At 33.9% G+C, this 19,988-nt stretch overlaps 1 protein-coding gene across 4 annotated transcripts; it reads right to left on the bottom strand.

Annotated features, from left to right (window-relative positions):
• Positions 1–2,086: 2,086 nt before the first annotated feature.
• Positions 2,087–19,621, bottom strand: LOC125668735 (elongation of very long chain fatty acids protein 2-like). Of its 4 annotated transcripts, none has more exons than XM_048903123.2 (7): positions 19,483–19,621; positions 14,200–14,265; positions 13,278–13,471; positions 11,778–11,873; positions 8,904–9,075; positions 7,032–7,156; positions 2,087–5,599 (listed from the first exon to the last, which is right to left on the bottom strand). In XM_048903123.2, the coding sequence occupies exons 2-7, from the start codon at positions 14,261–14,263 to the stop codon at positions 5,321–5,323; spliced, it is 930 nt and encodes a 309-aa protein (XP_048759080.2). In that variant the 5' UTR covers positions 14,264–14,265; positions 19,483–19,621; the 3' UTR covers positions 2,087–5,320. The 4 variants fall into 4 exon arrangements, with proteins under 4 accessions (XP_048759080.2, XP_048759079.2, XP_056018060.1 ...); XM_048903122.2 differs by lacking the exon at positions 19,483–19,621 and adding an exon at positions 19,212–19,425; XM_056162085.1 differs by lacking the exon at positions 19,483–19,621 and adding an exon at positions 19,267–19,423.
• Positions 19,622–19,988: the final 367 nt, after the last annotated feature.

Here is a 19,988-nt window from a genome sequence, read left to right as displayed (position 1 = left end):
ATTGTCTCAAGAACAAACAAGTATCAATGTAAATGATTGATAATTTAGTTTCAAGAAACATGAAAACTGCTCCTGTCCTATCGTAAAAGTTTTCTACTGCAAACTTTTGGTGTATATCACACATTGGATAAACTAAAGCTTTAACCAACACCGGAACTGCACACAAGTGAAAATGCGACAAAACCTGCATAAAGTAGGTGGGGGGGGAAGAGTTTTTAAAAATTATATAAATTTGATATCTATTAAGGATACGTACATAATATCAGCACAATTTAATCTTTCAGCTAATGATGAAATGGTGTACATATATGCATGGTGGAGTTTGACCAGTAGGTGATATATCACACCGCATGTACAATATAGGATATCTTTATATACTTGTAGTGTAATATTATATTTGCTTTACCCTGCAAGTTGAAGTGGTGAATGCATTTACGAGGCTTTGTAGAGCGCTGTAATTTATCTTGAGGGCAATATGCATCACATGTACAAGATGAAGTGCAATTTCATACTTGATTTGTTAAACTCACTATTGCCAGGGCCTTCACATTTTCAACACACTATTGCCAGGGCCTTCACATTTTTAACTCACTATTGACTGGGCCTTCACATTTTCAACTCACTATTGACAGGGCCTTCACATTTTCAACTCACTGGATAAAGCAAATATAAAACCACATTCAAGATATTATTCCCTCCCAATATATATACATCAGTACATGTAATTGAAATTACTGATACGATCACCAGGAATTGAAAAAGTTGTGATTGGTAGGCTCTCACTTTGTGGGAGAGGTTTGGTTTCGATGTCTGGCTGAGACATTCCAAAACCATCAAAATAAAAGTAATACTTGTGATTGTCCCTTTGTTCAGTATTAGAAGTCTCAGTCACACATCTTAAAACTGAGACCTTAAATCTGAGGTCCTGTTTCACGCAGGTGTTCAAATGACAGAGAACCCTTATTCCCTATATAAAACTTCTAAATGCTTTATCAAGCTGTCATCACAGTAAGAGTTGTCTCATCTTGTCCAAGATTTCATGTGTTCTTGCATCACTGTTGGATAACAGCTGATGAAGGTAATTAGAGACATCGAATATTATTATCATATCTCTGTGATATAATGAACTGAAACATGAGAATTTCACCATCTGAAAAACTGTAGTACTAGTATTTAATGCACACATCAACAAAAGCAAAATTGAATGTTGATTTCTCCTATAGATGAAAGAAAGTACGTCTTCAAGCCAAGAATTACAGTTTTGACATTGTCAAATTGAAACAATTCAAAAGACCAGACATTTCTTATTTAAGATAGTAATGATAACGTTTTGCAATTCCAAATTTTATATAACTGAAGTTGTGATGGCAATCCCTCAAATGGTATCATTAAATTAGCTCATATCATACTAAAGATAAATAATTAGACAGTAAAGGTATCATTAAATCAGCTCATATCATACTAAAGATAAATAATTAGACAGTAAAGGTATCATTAAATCAGCTCATATCATACTAAAGATGAATACGCAAGTTCCGAGTTACCCAAAAGTTATTTCCCTTTGTCGAACTCTTTTGCATTTTGTGACGTATGGTGGGTAAACAATGTATACATTATATCGTAGACTGGCATTGTACATAACGATTATGTACGATAAATGTAATAAAAGCGCAACTTTTGTTTATATCAATCACTGGTACGCATATTCTGGCCATATCAAGCATAATTTGTTTGAATAAGATCATCAAATTGGCTATTGAATCATTATTCGTTTCCTCTTCTACATGAGTGACTCTTTTATCAATGAAAGATGGCAATTAACAATATTTGTTTGAGCCATTTTGTTATCCAATACTCATAAACACACTAAAGTTGCCTTTTCCGAGATAGGATGGTCTCAGAAACTCTGGATATCATCTTTTAAGAAATAATACAACGATAGTAATTAGCAAATGTACCCACTGTCATCATATTTACGTCATAATTTACGGAAGAGTTCGACAAAGGGAAATAACTCTTGGGGAACTCGGAACTTCCGTATTAGACGGTGCTTGTGATAGATTCCCTCCAGTAACATCACTAAAAGTTCATTCTATACAGTCTTTTATTTTTATTTTACCATTTTAAAATTAAATACATTTAAAGATGTGATAGCATCTTTCAATATTATAATCAGCTCATAATATACAAAATAGGCATTATTTCACACATTCAACACTAAAAGCATTCTATATAATAAATAACTTTCAGTCTCATTTTCAAGGTCTTCATAAAAAATTAATGATAAAATGATAAAACAAAATATTGGTTTTTTTTAATGCTTTGCAACATAAACATAATTTTCTTCTGCATAAAAATAAAATGAAATTTCTTTAATTTTTAGATTTATGTATATAAAACTTATGTCACATATTGTTGATCACATAGCATTTTGTTTACATCATTATCACAGCATCGAGGAAGATATGAACAGTACAGCGAGAACATTTAAATACAAATTAAGTCATGTATAATGCCCGCAAAAATGTCTTTTGATGAAACGGTACAACTCCACAATACATAAAATGCAGACATTATTTTTTTTAGAAATTGAAAATTTTGACATCTTATTTGCATTTGGGCCATCTTTTAAAAAAAAAATAAAAGAAATAAAAAACATTACAAAAATCCCTCATCACTTTTCTTGTGGCAAAATTTAACCAAATTGCACAAATCTTTTACCAAAATGGGATAAAACTGAAGATGCATGTATCCTAAAGAATAGTTCACTACAAACACAAAAAGAAAGGATAGTCCCATGCTTTCCTATGGACCTAGCTACTTCAACTTTAAAAATTGAGTCGATGATCATACCGAATAGTCAAGTTCCACAGCACCTTATGTCTCTGTTTTACGTCCCCAGATGGGTAAATGTACCTTTTCATAAGAACCTTGCACAAAATATTTTGCAAAATTAATCACCATCTTCCCTTTGAAACTCGTGTCATTATTTTTTAGAAATACTTGAAATAACTAAAATTGGTTCTTTTTCATGGGCATTTTATTCATTGTTGGATATGTCTTTATGAATACACAATACCTTACAATGCTAACAGATTATAGATATAAAAAAAACCCAGTAGAACACATGGCACACTTGGTTTTTTTTTTCTGCCAGGCTGGAAGGTACCTATAGGGAGGGATGTTAATAAATAGGTGGTCCACATGTAGGACCAATTCACAATCAACTTGGGAATTTTTTAAGAGATAACTGTAAATACTCTATAAAACCAAGCCTCTTTATTACATGGTTGTCCCATTGGTTCTTAGCGATACATCTGTGACACCCTATACATTTACCCGTACAAGATGCGACTTGGAAAATTCACAGCAAGGTAATCTTACAAAATCCACGGCGAATGTGAAATGGTCCTGGGGATATGCAGTCTGATCATCCGTCAATCAGTGTTTCTGTCAGTCACAATAACATTACTCTTACTTCACTTGATCATCATATTTGACAGGTACATCCCTTATAACAGTACTTTTTGATACCAACGAACACTAAAATAGCTCATGTTACTTGTTATTATTTGATGTTAACTAATACAAAGTATAAATTCTCTGATCAACCCAGAATCAATTAACTAAAGGCCTAGTGATTGGTGAGACATTCAGCAGCTTTATCTTTGAAATACGCTAAAGAGTCTGTTCTAAAGTTAATCAACTAAAGAGTCTGTTCTAAAGTTAATTTTTCTAGTTTTCATATATAACATGCCTCTCTGTTTTAATCCAACGAACACCCACTGAATATAGTTACCATTCTCCGGAAGCTCCAGCTGTATACACACGTCATTATACAAGTTAAATTTCAAAGTATTTTTTAAAAATCTGATTGCATCATTCTATTTTTCTTTTCATGTTGCTCTTAAAACTTTAAGAACACCCCCACCCCAAGCAATGGAATATATAATGTCTATTTCTGCCCAGAGGATACATCGATAGTATAAGCATAGAAGACACCCCCCCCCCCCCCCCTTTTTAAGTGGCTAGAGAGGTTTACCCCCAAACACTTCCTAAAAAGAACTGCTGAATTTTTCCCCTTGATAACAGATTAACCATGGTGTTATTGTGTTCAACAATGGAAAATAAAAAACAAAACAAATAATGATAATTATACCAAAAACAGAACAAATAATGATAATTATACCAAAAACAGAACAAATAATGATAACTGAAAAAAGGAAATGATCTAAGATGGCACAATTTTTAGTGTAACAGCATTTTAGAATTTGATCACATGTCAATACACGTATTGATAAATTTTTCTGATTGAAAATAAAATGAATCTTCAAACATATATTCAAGCACACTTTATACACAGCACTTTTAGTTTCATATCACGTATCACCATTTTTTCAGTTGGGAATCAGAGATTCACTAGATATACATTATCTCCCTACATATGAACACCCTGTTTACATAATTACAATTTGCTATTTTGGCTGTCGCTAAGGTTAACCGGCCACACACAGTAGGGGTATAACATTACTTATCAAACTATACATACATGTATGTACAATGTTCTCTTGAAAATTATCTCCTGTTATAATCCTAAATGAACATAAAATATATCACTTGTGAGATACTGACAACTCAAATTCATAATGTTTTACAGTCTGTATTCATGTTTTGCAGTCTGTATTCATAATGTTTTACAGTCTGTATTCATAATGTTTTACAGTCTGTATTCATGTTTTACAGTCTGTATTCATAATGTTTTACAGTCTGTATTCATGTTTTGCAGTCTGTATTCATAATGTTTTACAGTCTGTATTCATAATGTTTTACAGTCTGTATTCATGTTTTACAGTCTGTATTCATGTTTTGCAGTCTGTATTCATAATGTTTTACAGTCTGTATTCATATATGCGTAAACATGAACAAGAAAAAAAAAAACAAAGCATAACAAAATGATATCAAATCAATGCATGTATCTACAGGCTACTGCTATAACAAAAACATTTGTTCACGTTAAAATCAGTCTATATAGTGACTTCATGTAACAAGTTACAAAAATACCAATCAGGGACAGGGGACTGCACTTAACATTTCGCTGCCCAACATTATAGTCTTCACCGACTATGCCATTGTATTATCATAAACAGCAACACAATCGTATTCAATATTAAAAATATACAACATACATTCATTTAATAGTAATATTCTGAAATTAAGCATCAGGTAAAAAATATCTACTGTATCAAAAAAAAAAAAAATGTTTTGTCCCTCAAGTACATAATTACTAAGGAACAAACTACATGCTTTACGGATTTCTACATTATTTAACTTTTTTGTGATCACTGACAATACCATTTGAGTGACCATTCACACCATTGCCATGGTGCAGACTATCATTTTTGGCACCTCCATTTTGAATCTGGTCAGTCTTTTTATGGCTGGCTCTTGACTTCTTGATATAGGCTTGTACATAAAAGTTACCAAACAGAACCATCATGGAAATCATGTAGCTGCTCAGGAGAATATGGCTCCACAGAGGGAAGTCACACCCTGTGAAAGTTGTCTGAATGGTGTGGAAAAATATCAGTACAAACTGAATCTGAAATGAAAAAAGCATCATTCTGAGAGCACTGCTAATGCATTACATGTCATATAACACTCTCCAGGACTGCTGACTCTTGTAGTCTACTGGGAACAAAATTGATCTTTACTAGTACGAGTCAACTATGACCATAATTGATGTTTACATCCAAACAAGTTTCCTACCAGAATCTCAAAGAATGATGAATGCAAGAGACCCATGGGCCACAGTCCTTACTGGAGTCACCTAATTCATATAGGAAGAAACTTAGTAAGTTTGAAAACCAAATAGTATAAAACTTTGAACCACATATTGTGGAGTCAAGTTTTGAACACAACACTAGTTGTAACTCGACACATGCATAGATAACTATGGCACAATTGACAATGAAACTGAATTTGTTTGAAGAACATCAGAATATGTTTCTGGCAAGTTGACAGGCAGTTTGTTCTGCTCCATGTACGTTAACTTTTAATTAAAATATTATTCAAGACTTTAAAATACTAAATTTTAAAAACATAACCTGTTTTTAAGCTTTTAGAGCTACTATATGAAAATTTTTACCCTTCCCTGGAGACTGAACCCCTTTGACCCTGCCCTGAGGGCTGAACCCCTTTGACCCCACCCTGGAGGCTGAAACCCTGCTCCTGGAGCCATGGCATTTACAAAGTTGACAGAGGACTTCCTGATTATGCAGTCGGGGTTTTTTGTTTTGGTGTCAACAAAAGAAAAGATATTACAGACATTAACACAATGTGCCCATTTTTGTCCTGCAGTAGACCCCTCAGGACTGCCCCAGGAGTCATAAAATTTACAACTTTTAATAGAGGGATCCCTGCTCTGCATAACTATGCATCAAGTTTTCCTTTCAGATGACTGGTCAGATGTGTGGAATTGGTGAAGATTTTCTAAAAATTAGTCAAATTTTGGTGATTTTTTTTTTGCCCTGCCACTATGGTCCTTGTAGTGTGAAAGTAATGAATTTGATAATTTTAAGTCCCTTTTACTCCAAAGAGGCGTTACACCAAATTTGAAAAGATTTAGTTCAGTACTCAGGAAGAAGTTAAAAATGTGCAATTGTTAAAACATGAGAATGACAATGGGTGGGAACCAATTGCAATTGATGCAATAGGTCATCTGAGTCATCCAGGTGATCTCCAGTTTATCACAATGATAATGATTGGGGAAAAAACCATCAATACTATTTCTACATAGGTGAATATAAAAATTGTGAATATATTTTTATTCAAAATAAACTTTGCTTTAAAAACCTGAAAGTAATTCTTGGGAGCCAAATCATGTCTAGTGGTTTTGGAGAAAAAATCGAACAGACAGTTTACAGGGAGCTAAAAAGGTGAGTTGAAAAGAAATTCTTGGTAATCTACATGTATATAAGCAATATTCAATGTGCTTCATACTAACATACTGCAATAAATGACCAGAACCTTACCAGCTGTAATCTAGTGATGTATTTCTTCCACCATAACCTCCCCCTCATTGATGGAATTGCTGCTAGTGCATAGTAAGCATACATAATGATATGTACGAATGCATTCAGAGAACTACAAAACCAGGCTGAAACAAAATCAGAAACAAGTCAAGAAATAATCAGTTTGTTGTGAATGATTAAATGAAAATAAAATAAACAAGTGTTTTACAAGAGTGACAAATCAATATCTTAGAATAATTTTATATACTCATGACTGATATTTAAAAAATGTCAGTTTAGATAAGATTCCAGTGTGTTTCATGCAGTACTACATGTACTTCCGTATCCATAGAACTGTGACAGCCATGATTTAATTATGTGAAAATCTATTGATGTAAAAACTGTCATAAATGATGCCCTTTCTGGTAAAGGAAGATTGTGCTGGATTTTCTATTTTCACCAACGTACACAAGATATCAATCCTTCACATTAAATCCTCATCTCCAATGCTAATAATGCTCGTTTTGTAATCTTGAGAACAAGAATACATTATCTGACACCATAAAATAACTGAAATCTGTTTTAACTATATAATACAAGAGTTACTGAACTTATATTTGTGACTTTTGGCACTCATTGGGTACAGAATAGTGTTCGAGCATCTACAACATGTATACCATACTCATGACAATATTCACCTATAAAAGTTCAATAAACCTAAAACATCCAATTTGTTACACTGACCTTAAAAATATACTACAGATAACCCTATACTCTTTTATTTGAAATTTCTGGAAAAAGTACACAGTGCATGATATTTAGTGAGACCACATCAATCACTGAATTCCAAAATTTCTTAGATTTGCTGATAAAATAATTTTTAGGGTCGGCATGAAAAAGTTCAGTCAGAAAAGTTAGCAGAAACACACCAATTTTATTTTTGGCTTTGCAACAAAACCTGTTTAATCCCATTTTACAGTTATAGTTCTATTCAATACATTTTTTTGCAGATTTATCCCTCAGCAAAAAAAAAAAAAAAAAAAATTCAAAAACAAAAAACTATAGCAGTAAAATATAAGACTTATAAAGGCTGAGCCTAAATAAAGAGGTTTTGTTATAAAAATCCGAAACTTGAAAAAATACATCTATCTTAACTTGATGAACACTTCAGCTTCAAGAAAAACAAGACAGAAGTACTGGCTGTATAAAATAGATTTTTTTTTCTTAGCCCCCTCATTAATTAACTCCCTTGCATAAAATCCATACTAATTTCAATTCTGTTTTTTTTTTTAAATCTAGATTACAAAAACCTTGATTTTAAACATTTAAAAAAAATCCCTTTGTTTCCTTTAGTAAAACTGGCGTCACTTGACCTTGATCTTAAGTTTGTAAGTCCTATCATCTTCTTATCATTTCTAAAGACCCTATGTCACTATTAGTTCAGGTTCTAAAGTTAAACCAGTTTTTATGTTCATGGTAAGAGGTCAAGGTCAATGGAGTCCCTTGACCTTGATACTAGTTTGTAGGCCCTGTCAGTCTCTTCTCATTTCTGAATATCTCAGGACTCTATCATATTTGTCATGTAAGTTGTATCTGTTGAATTTGGAATTGATTTTTCCCCATAGAGTTCTTGTTGGACCCCACACCCATTTGATTCCCTGAAAATGTACCCTAACCCTCTTCAATCTGAAAACCCAAATATTTCTGCACAACTAGATGAATTGGCCTATCATGTCCTTGAATATCTAATACTTTCACTAACAGGTTACTGAAAACGACTGCAGACATTTTTAAGGCGGGAGAAAGAGGGAAGAAGCGGAAGCAGAAGAACTGAGCAAAAACAATAAGTCTCCGAACTTCATTCGGAAGATTACAAAATAAATCACTACTTACACTGGCCTCCTGGAATATATGTGGTCACCCACCAATATATATTGACTATGGAACTATGGTGGTACACGTGTAAAAAAGAAATTTGTTCTTGCTTCTTTCTTAGAACCATTAGAATTGAATCTACTAGCTCCACTAACTTGGAGATGAAAAACATGTGTAGGACTTTCGCCATCTGAAAATAAGTTATATTCTGGTTAATAACAAAATACTGGTAATAGCGTACTACTGACTGGCTGATACAACACATCACTTCTATAGAGCTCACTGCTTTTTGTATAATTGTCATCATGTACCCGGAACACAAAGAAAATTACCCAACTTGTAATATTAAAGACATACTTTCAAACATCTGTTTAAAGTCCCATTCAAACTGAAAACTCACACTTCAATACAGTTTGTTTGTTTACGTAGCAGGGTTCGAAATTACCTCATGTCCGTAAGTCCGAGACTAGTAAAAAACATGTCGGACTAGTAAACTCTCTATAGCACTAGTCTGTACGGACTAGTGAAAATCCGGAAATCAATCTTGAATTGGTTAAGATTTTAGTAAGATTTGTCTGAGTCCTCTTAGATTACCTGCATGGTAAGTGTTTGTGTGACTATGACATCCTGATCTTCCAAACACATGGAGTGCATTCAAGACCGCCGTTCTTCGAACGAGCACAAATTCCTACTGATTCCGAACTCCGCATCACGAAAACGGGTTTGAGGTGCAAGAACTGCAAGTAGTGTGATCTAAGAACAAGCACGTTAAACTTTGTGCACACATGTTCTCGTCATTCATGATTCTAAGACAGGAGTTCGTAACACTATGGCTCATGGCTTGGTCAATCGAGTGAATTTTAGTGACTTTATTGATAAAATTTCGAACTCCTGTGACTCTTAAGAACTGAGCACGAAAACAACGAGAACGTCGATCTCGAACGTACTTATGGACGTTTATAAAAGGATTAACTCGGAGGTTACTGTATGCTTCTGAAGACCTTGAATGCAAAATAAAGTATGGTGGTCTTTTTCTTCTGTAGGTGTCAGAAACTGAATTGCTTGCAACTGTGATGTGTTTGATTTCATTAATTACTATTGAATAAAATGAAGATCATTAAATATGATATACTTGTTTGCCCAACTATCTATTTTGTATTGCTTATAGGAGTTATGAGATTGATCACTATTCGTTATCTTCACCTTTCATACTGGACGGACTAGTGAAATGCTTTGCGGACTAGTGAACATCAATAGTGACTAGTCCGTACGGACTAGTGCTTGAAAAAGTTAATTTCAAACCCTGCGTAGCAATGCGAGGTTGTCAGTCAATGTGAACTCCGCAATAATTTAGACAAACTTGAATCCTCAATTTGTCATGAAGCTTCCATATCTTTTATTTTCTGGCCCAATAGTTTTTGAGATCTTTAAATGAACCCACTCAATTTTTGCCTTTCTTGATTATTTCCCCTTGGAAGAGTCGATGGCCCTTCATTTGAACAAACTTGAATCCCTTTCACCCAAGAATACTCTACGCCTAGTTTGGTTGAAATTGGCTCAATGGTTCTGGAGAAGATGAAAAATTGTGAAAAATCTGCAATGCCAATGACACCAACAGACAATGGAAAAACTTTGATCAGGAGAGCCCACTTGAGCCCTTGGCAGAAAACAGTTGAAAAATTAGAAAGTTTCTAAGGACAATATTACAGTGAAAATATAAAGTAGATCAACGTGAAACTCGTACTTCACTTTTAAGTCATCAATATAAAGAAATACACCCAATACTAACTCATTATCTACAAGCACAGAAAAAAATAAGACTGGAAAACTAACACAGAATGATTGACAGCTATGGGTAACACTATATGCCCCGACCACTTCATGGTGGCGACATAAAAAGAGATTGAAACTAAGCACATGAATGATACAACTGAAACATTCATATTGTTGACAATCCAAATGCCAGCTTTTATTGAACTTAAGCATGCTTATTACAGGTCGCGATGTTTCCATTGATAGCAATCATTTTGAATGGAATACCATCCACATACATAAATGACATTTTGATGGCAAAATATAAAAACTGATAGAAAATCAATACATGTATTCACTTGTAAATGATTTTTCTGTTCCAGTGTAAATACAACCAGTTTTCTTAATATGACTTAAGAAATGAAACTGAGAGATTTGAAAAATGTTTGTCTGAAGGCTTTGTACACCAAAAATTCCTTTGGACTGCTAGGAAGTGGCGGTACATTTCATTGTTTGGACTGGTAATCTATTCAGATGCCTAGCATGCAAGAATCAGATTATATAAGCATCCTCCATTTTATTGCATTACTACATTAATTTAAATACAGCAAACAATTGATGAACTCAAAGAACAAGAGTTCTTTTTCACCTTAGTTCCAACCATACAGTAAAATTGTCTGAATTATATCTGATCAGATTAAAAGTGATACAAAATGACTCTAATAGCTCTTTCTGACAAGTACATAATGCTATACAATTAGTCTTTTAAAAAATCACCAGTCGTATCTACAATTTATCATCAGATAAAATAATATGTTCACAGTGTATCATTACTGTCAAAAGCACGCTGCTTAGTGTTCACATCATAAAATTAAATTACTTCTCACTGGTAACATTTACTGGTAACATCCTGCTTGATCTTTGAACAGTGACAATGTTATATCATTGTCATTACAGAAAGTGACATCAGTTCAAAATGAATCATTGATCTTATTATTTGTCTAACTTTTTTTTCCCCGTTAAACATCTGCTCAGTGTTCAAAGTCTGCATACCAGTAAAACAAAACAACTTTAAAATACATTCCAGTACCTTTATCTATTTGTCAATATGGCTCTATATTAAAACCCCACTAAACCTACCCTCTCTTCTTTGGGGTTCTTGGGGGTGTCCTGGTTGTACACACAACATAGAAATCCATTTTTCCAATAATCTGCATGGATTGCACTGGCTATAATCTACAAAGTAACAATCATGGTTTTTATAATCTGTTGTGCAGGAAATGAATCGTAACACAATTGCGACAAATTTCAATACTGAAGAAAAAAGGTTGGGAATTATAAAAGCATATTATTATGAAGGTTTTGGAACTAAGTTGAAAACCTGCAGCTAGTTAGAGAGACAGCTCATCTATACATACAACATCAAATGATCAATGCCTGTGAGAGATTTGGGGGAAGGGGGGGGGGGGGAATTAACTATGTTCTTTTCATTTCAGAGGTCATATATATAAATTGATTATCTTCATTGAATAATGACAGTTGATAAGAGATTATAACAAGAGATCACTTGGCCACATTGCTTAACCGAGCAGAATAATGATTGTCTTTCCCCATGTAAAACATCAACAGAGTTACCCTGATTACGACACTAATCTTGCCATGCATACCATAATGTGAATCAAATTTGAATCTACAATACTTATCTAAAAAGCACTCTTGAGAACAAATTAGACTAATTGTACTCTAGTGGTTCTTGAACACAAGATTTTTAAAGAATTTCTTTAGATATTCCTATGTAAAAATCTTCAACCTCTAATGTGCCTTTGCAACATTTTCACCCCTTATACCAATAAACAGTACTATTCCCAATACTAAATACTATAGATTTTCCCCAATTTTGAGGCTTAGAAATGCTCAGTACTGGTAATAAACTACTATGGCATCCTAATTTGAGACTTGTAATTTTCTTTCTACAAAATGTTGTACGAGTTAACTAATTTCTTCACTTTCTCTTATATAAAAAGTAGAGGTCAATAAAATTGCATTCATTTAAAAAATGTCAATGATGAATACTTGTTTATTTTTTAAAATACAGCTTATTCTGAGTTCATTTTAAAATAAATGCTATTTGTTGATAAGAAAGAAAGTTCCCAGTTTGTTCTATTTTGATTCTATTTTCCCAAATGAAATGTGTATCATTCCCATGCAGTAGAAAAAATGCTGCCCTGAAAGTGTGCACAAACTTGAGTCTACACTACAGGAAGATGTTTGCATCTTTATTTAACAAACTGCACTCTCATGGCTCTTGAGGAAAGTCTTCTTTAAAAATGTTTTATAATAATTTGAACCTTCATTATACAAGGAAACTTCTATGCAAGTTAGGGTTTTCCTGGTCTTGCAGATCTTGAAGAAAAGATTATTAAAACATGTAACCCATCTTTATTTTACTATTTCTTAATTATCTCCCCTTGGGTCTTGGACTTAATTCTAACAAACTTAAATCCCCTTCACCCAAGAATGCTTTGTGCCAAGTTTGGGTCAACTGGACAAATTTCGATCAGAAAAGCCCTCAAGAGCTTCCAGCTTATGTGAGTTAAAAACCCTTGATAATTTACCGGTATGCCTTCCTAAATACCTTACCTCCACAAACATATAGGTGGACCACACCACAAGCACACTATTGTATACCACGAGGAATCGAGGGAAACTGTAGGCGGGACGATTTTTCATAAATCGCGGCCCAATAACAGTCACAGTTAAAATATACACAATTGTTATTATCCAAACATAAACAGGATTATTGGACAGCATAAACAGATCCTTTGTTCTGGGATCTGAAAACAAAAATGGGATTCATGTACAATTTACTTCCTCACTAGATTACAGTTTATTATACACATATAATAAAAAGTCAAGCCAATCATTTTTCAAGGACATGCATTTTCTTGTATCAAAATTCTATAACAAAGTTAATCAGACATTCTGCTCTTGCTTCAAGAATCGTTATGAATATCAAACAATTCTTTTAGCTATTCATGACATTTTCTCCTTTTATCACATGGTGGTTTTTTTCTAACATGAATATGCATTGCATTTGAAAATCAAACAAGGATATATTTTATTTGTCTTTCTTTGATAAATTACCTTTAAACCCCTCAGAACTATTTACCTACTAACTATAACTTTGCTCCATGCATTTAATTGTTGATTAGATTTTAACACCCTGATCATGATACAGAGATTAAAACTACAGGCCTGTAATGATACCCTACATCTACAAATATGTATACACGTGTGACCTTAGGATTTCTATTAATATAATATAGAAATAGGGCATCTGTATAATCAAACTCCAGAGTGTCATTTATAACTAGGGGTTAAATGATAAGTACAGGTCCTAATCACTTCCTCACAGGTAATACAAGGCTAAACCATGAGGAGATAGGCCAATGTCCTTCAGCTGAGATATATATACTTAACACTTTGATAGAGTGTGTACTGAATTTTTACCCGTTTCACATTTTTCTACATTTTAACCGTATTACCTTATGATATGCCCTACCTCTTGTGGCCTTGCCCTCTTCATACGCCTGCAGTATATCCCTCACAACAGGAACTTTCTCCATGGCTATCATGTAAAAAAAAAAAAAAAAAAAATATGAAGTACTTGAAAAATGGAATGTTTTGGCAACTAAATATATAGAAATTTCTTGATGGCATTTTTCTTCCACAATGTTTCTTGACAAATTTCCTTAAAATGATAAAAGAAAGTTTATTAAACAGTATACAACCTTATTTTCACTGTAGGTCAAAAGCAGAGAATCAAAACTACATTGAATATAGCCTATCTATTTAATTAAAATTAGAATGGTCAATATCAAAAACCTGTAAAATCATGAATTGGATTCAGACAATAAACCATGAAACTATAAAAATTTGGGCATATGATCTAATACTTCTTAAATAATACAAAATGTTTGATCTCCGACACTTCTACTGGTATATATATCAATTCATCAAGATCTACAAAACAGGCGATGCACCTCGTTATTTTGTTTGTAGAAGACATATATATTTGAAGTCGGTGTCAGATCAACAGACAGAGTCTGTTGCCCTTCCTTCAACTCTGAACTTTCCAATCCAATACATTCACAAATTGTGTTTTTGCAATACACATACACAGATTAAAAAAGAAATGATGATGGTCCAGCAACATGGGGCTATTGAAGAGTGGAAATCAAGTCAGTGAAAGCTTGAGATAATTTAGGAAATGGCCAGCATGTATCCAGGAGGTTATCAAAATGGCAGGTAGCATTTAACCAATTTCCAGCATCAAAAATGGACGAGTTAACAACCTTATGATGAACATATTGCAATCTTCATCAATGATACAATAACAATATGAAAACTGTAATGACATAGATTTAATTCAATCAAAATTTATTGTTATAAATTGCTAATAATTTTTTATTGATAAAGTGTTTCTACATTCTAGTGAATTTTAGCAAACAATATCTGGGCAATTATTGAAATGAATGTCAACTTTTTGTGAAATGGAAATAACGAACAGGAAAAGAGACGGGCAGATGAAAAAGAGACGGGCAGATGAAAAAGAGTGTAATTTACAGCAGTAGTGGAGGAAGGGCCGGTCTTTGAAAAAGAATATGTATGCAACAAAGATATTTACATATATGTATTTCATTCAGCAATTCCTAATCCATAAACTGTGTGGGGTTTTGTGATTCCTGCCAGAAATGTTCGGTCCTGCAAAACTTTTTTGGTCCTAGCAGGACCTATTGTCCCACTTGCGAATAAAAATTTTTTTCCAGTAGCTGGTTTCAATGTTCTATTCAAGTATCAATTGATATCTAAAATATTACAATTCTGGTTTACTGTTATCAAATTAGGACCAGAAAATATTATATCACTAGCACTGATTAAAGCAATTTGACTGAATGCTGAAAATGTGTGCAACTATGATATCCCATGCATTCATACCAATGTCAAGATAATGTTCATTTTGTAAACTTGACAAGAAAAAGAATGAATTATCAACATTAAACAACTGAAATATGTTTTAACTATATGATAAAGGACTCTTAGGAGCCGCATACATGTATTGACCCTTACTGGTGAATATTGGCACTCATTGGGTGTAGAACGCATCAACTAGTGTCAATATTCATCAATATAAATCCAATAACACTATAATATGGATCATTTGAACACCAATTAGTCAGTCAATATACTAACTAGTTGTAGCACAGGAGTTAGCAATGAAATAGCCGATCCGTGTGGTTGTAGCAATGAATTGGTGGTACATCATAACATGTATCATCAAAATAAAGAATACTGTACCTGCACCAATTTTAGTGGAATTCATATTCTAACACAGTTTGGATGAGAAACAAGAGCACTAGCTCAAAGTTGCCCTAATATATGAAAATCTCTATTTATCCATTATCCAACACAGAACAACTCTAAAATCACGAGTATGCCAAACAGTGCATCAGATCTGAATGGGCCAAATTTAAACACCCTAAAATGAATTTACATATACATTATCTTATGGATTGTAAAGTTATTTGATATAATTTACATATACATTATTTTATGGATTGTAAAGTTATTTGATATAATTTGGCTTTGGGTAGATTATGCTCTATAAATCCTGAAGTGAATTATAAAGAAGTGTATAGTGTCCCAAAACCAAGTGAATTACCAGTATATCAGACAACTTGCTAGGAATCCTTATAGTTCAATTCATCTCATGAAAACTAATTCATAACAGAACTTTTCTTACTTAGCTTGCATGAATCATAGAAATGAAATTTGAATTAACCAAATATAGTGATTTCCTGTAGCAAGAGCTGACGGAGCTCAGTGAATGAAGCAGCTATGCTAGATTTGTCAAAGGCACTAGTGCTGCATGTTGTCTTTTTCTTTTTAAATCAATTTTTCTTTTATCAAATATATTATGTCATAAACATGATGTATGGTAGAATCAGGGCTTGAAACTAATATTTTATGTCAGCAGTCCAGCCATACTGATAGGGGATAATTTCAACCAGTCCGCAGAAAAATTTACCAGTCCACCAGAGTTTTCCAGAAATAATTAAACATATTTCTTTAAGGTAGTACTCTACATCGTCATAATGGCTGACTTCCTTTAAAAACATGGATGACAAAATCGATATCAGCAATATTTGACTTTTCCTTTTCCATTTAAATACCTAGCCGAGTAGCTCAGTAGGTTAGAATACCGACTGCTGAACTATAGATCGCAGGTTCGAGTCCAGCAGGGGTTTTAAATTTTTTTCAGATTACCTTCTACTGAAACTGTATTTTTTGACAAAATAAAGTAAATTTGAAAATTTGAAAATTCAAAATATTTTTCTACATATCCTACACTTTTCATCTACATCAAATTTCTCTGGTGTAGCATACCTCCTTAATGTTATTAAAATGAAATAATGGAATTTAATTCGATATGCCTCAGACAATATTGTAACACTTATGCAAGATTTATCTTTACCAATCGAGTTTGTCTTATATCTACAGAGGAATGCCAAATGCGTGTTTAAGATTTGACAAGTGAGTTTTCTAAAATGACGTCCCATTGGACTGAATGGTGCAAATGTCAATCAATCCGCCAGACTTTTAACCAGTCACAGACTGATGGGCATATGTTAATTTCGAGCCCTGGTAGAAGTGTTATAGATACTACATAGGGCTCTAGGAAAAAGTAGTTCTGGATGGATGGATGTCGAGAGGGTGTGTCCTTATATGTCAACACAAATTATACAGTATCATTAATGTTATACTGGATACAACTAGAATTGAATACCATAGAGCGGCTTATTTCCACGGGTTTAACATTTGGCGATTTGTTGGCTCAAATGTATACTAATAATTTTAGCAGTGAGAATAAATTTTGGCGGACAAGGAAGAGTCATCTCTTTTGTAAATACTGAAGTTGCAATCGGGAGCATATTTGGCGAGTTAAATTTTGGCGGAAAGCTATATAACTGCTAAAACATGCCAAATTTATCACCCAGTGGAAAAAACCAGCTATACGGTACTTTAAAATACTATTGGTTGATGTGAATCTACAATATGCTGTTTTGGTCTTACTGTATATACATCATTATACATGCCATGTCACACTCTCAGGCATTTACCTGTGACATATATCTTAGAATTTTTTGCTTTAAGGTAACCATTGTAATACTTGTGCATCACAATGATGTAATAATTTTATCAAATGTTCATATCTATATAGGAAATAATTCTTGGTACTCGAGTGGACTTTGAAAACATTGGATTTCGAATCGTACATTTATGTGAATTTCAATGTGTACTCCAAAGTAAAGATGAAATGTTTGCTAAAATCGAAAACATTCAAAACGATTAGCAATATATGAAACAGGTTCATTCAGTTGAAAGATATTCCCTTCAATCTTTTTTAAAAATTTCTGTCACGTGTTTTTCTTAAACTTCTGACATGACTATTGGGGTATATTTGAATACATTATTGGCATTACATGTACACCTTTACAACTGTGTAAATGTTTAGAGGATTTAATCAAAATGACATGTTGATTACATGTGTAATAATTTCACTCTTGCTCGAAGGTTCACCTAACTAAAACAGTGCTGATATGGAATGTTTCAACATTGATAATATACTTGTCATATATTGTGAATTTCTATATGCCCTAAAATTTGTTCATATCAACTTAAAATTGCTAACACCAGTCAGATCATGCAGTCTCTTTGGCATAGAACGAAGAAGGGATCACTTTCATCTCAGTTTCACTTTTAGCACTTCTTGTAAAGGTGAGCTCATCTAAGTTTATTGGAACTGAAGCCAGTATATAAGGATATCAGTGGTGAACAGTGATACTGAGATCTTAGGTCACTGGTAAACAGAGAGCTGAGCTGGTAGATCATGTGACTAAAGATTTAGAAGTGATCTGATCCATTGAATTTATTCCATTTCCATTACATTTCGTGCTACTATTTGCACAGAGAATAATGGGTCATGTCTGCTAGGGTGAGGCATTTAAAGGGGAAGAATGTAACAGTCAGGCTCGTCGGACAGACAGCCAGTGACCAGATACTCAGTAGAGCACTTAACTGGAATTTCAGGGATTCCAGGTTTGAATCCTGGTCTGGTCATTAAATTTCCCTCAAAGGTATGACAAAATACGACTGTAAATATTTAGCCCAGGAATGGGTAATGAAGATTAAAATTGTATCTTATATGGTGTAGTACAGTGATAGACTTTCAAACTGAATGATCCATCATGCTAGGTAATTCATAGAGAATATATAGATTTCATAGGCATCAGATGAAATGGACCTCACCAAACCGTTCAATTCGTGGATACCCCACCCCTATGGAACTTTCACTAGCCCTGTAATACCCCCCCCCCCCCCCCCCCCCAATGGAACGTTCACTAGCCCTGTAATTACCCCGCCCTAATGGAACGTTCACTAACCCTGTAAATACCCCGAGTACCACGTTGGCAAGGTGCTCAAAATATTTTGGGGGAGAAACCTGTACCACACCTTTATTCACTGTTTCTTTCATCCATTCACTTCCTGAACAATGCTTGACACCTACTCAAATATTTGTTTGATGGATTGGAAAGACGATGATTATTCCGGAAGGTTGCGCGTGGTCAGCGTGGTCAACGACCAGTAAATGACATGTGCATATTTAAATGACATCCTGCTGAATAAAAACGGATGCTTTCGTAAAACTTGATGAAAACTGACAGTGATGTGGGCCATCAGAGTTCCGCTAAATTCTCGAACTGAAGATATTTCACTAACTTACCTGCCAAATTAACTCGATGTTATTGCCCGTTTCTAGGTCCTTTCACTGTTTGCCGGTAACCTTACATGCTTATCGAGCGTGCTTTCGCTTTACATCATGTGGCTTTTCTCGACCAATCAAAACACGTATAACAGTATGGTTCATTCTACAGAAATGTCGCAATATTCTCCATGAGACGGCTCATGTGTAGCAACGCTCACCAGTCTTTCATTTAAGTATGCATCCGCTGTCTTTGCACTGACTATTTACAGATCTAAAAATAGCCTGTTATAGATGAGGGAATGAATTTGATCCTTGAAAATAAAGAATAAAAAATCCGGGTACAAGTGAAACCGACACTCAGTTACTTCGGCACCTAGTATGTATTTAGATAGTTTTGTCATTTTTAGCCGAGTTGCAACGAAGTTGAACTCGGCTATTGGTTTTATATATGACAAGAAATTGGAGCAGTTTCCCTGGGTAGCAATTTTGTAACCAGGTTACACTAGAAAACAGTGTTACAAGGT

The sequence above is a fragment of the Ostrea edulis genome, chromosome 4 (assembly GCF_947568905.1).
Source record: "Ostrea edulis chromosome 4, xbOstEdul1.1, whole genome shotgun sequence".
Taxonomy (NCBI): domain Eukaryota; kingdom Metazoa; phylum Mollusca; class Bivalvia; order Ostreida; family Ostreidae; genus Ostrea; species Ostrea edulis.
Note: the sequence above shows the minus strand (reverse complement) of the source record. Positions and strands in the feature narration are given on the sequence as shown.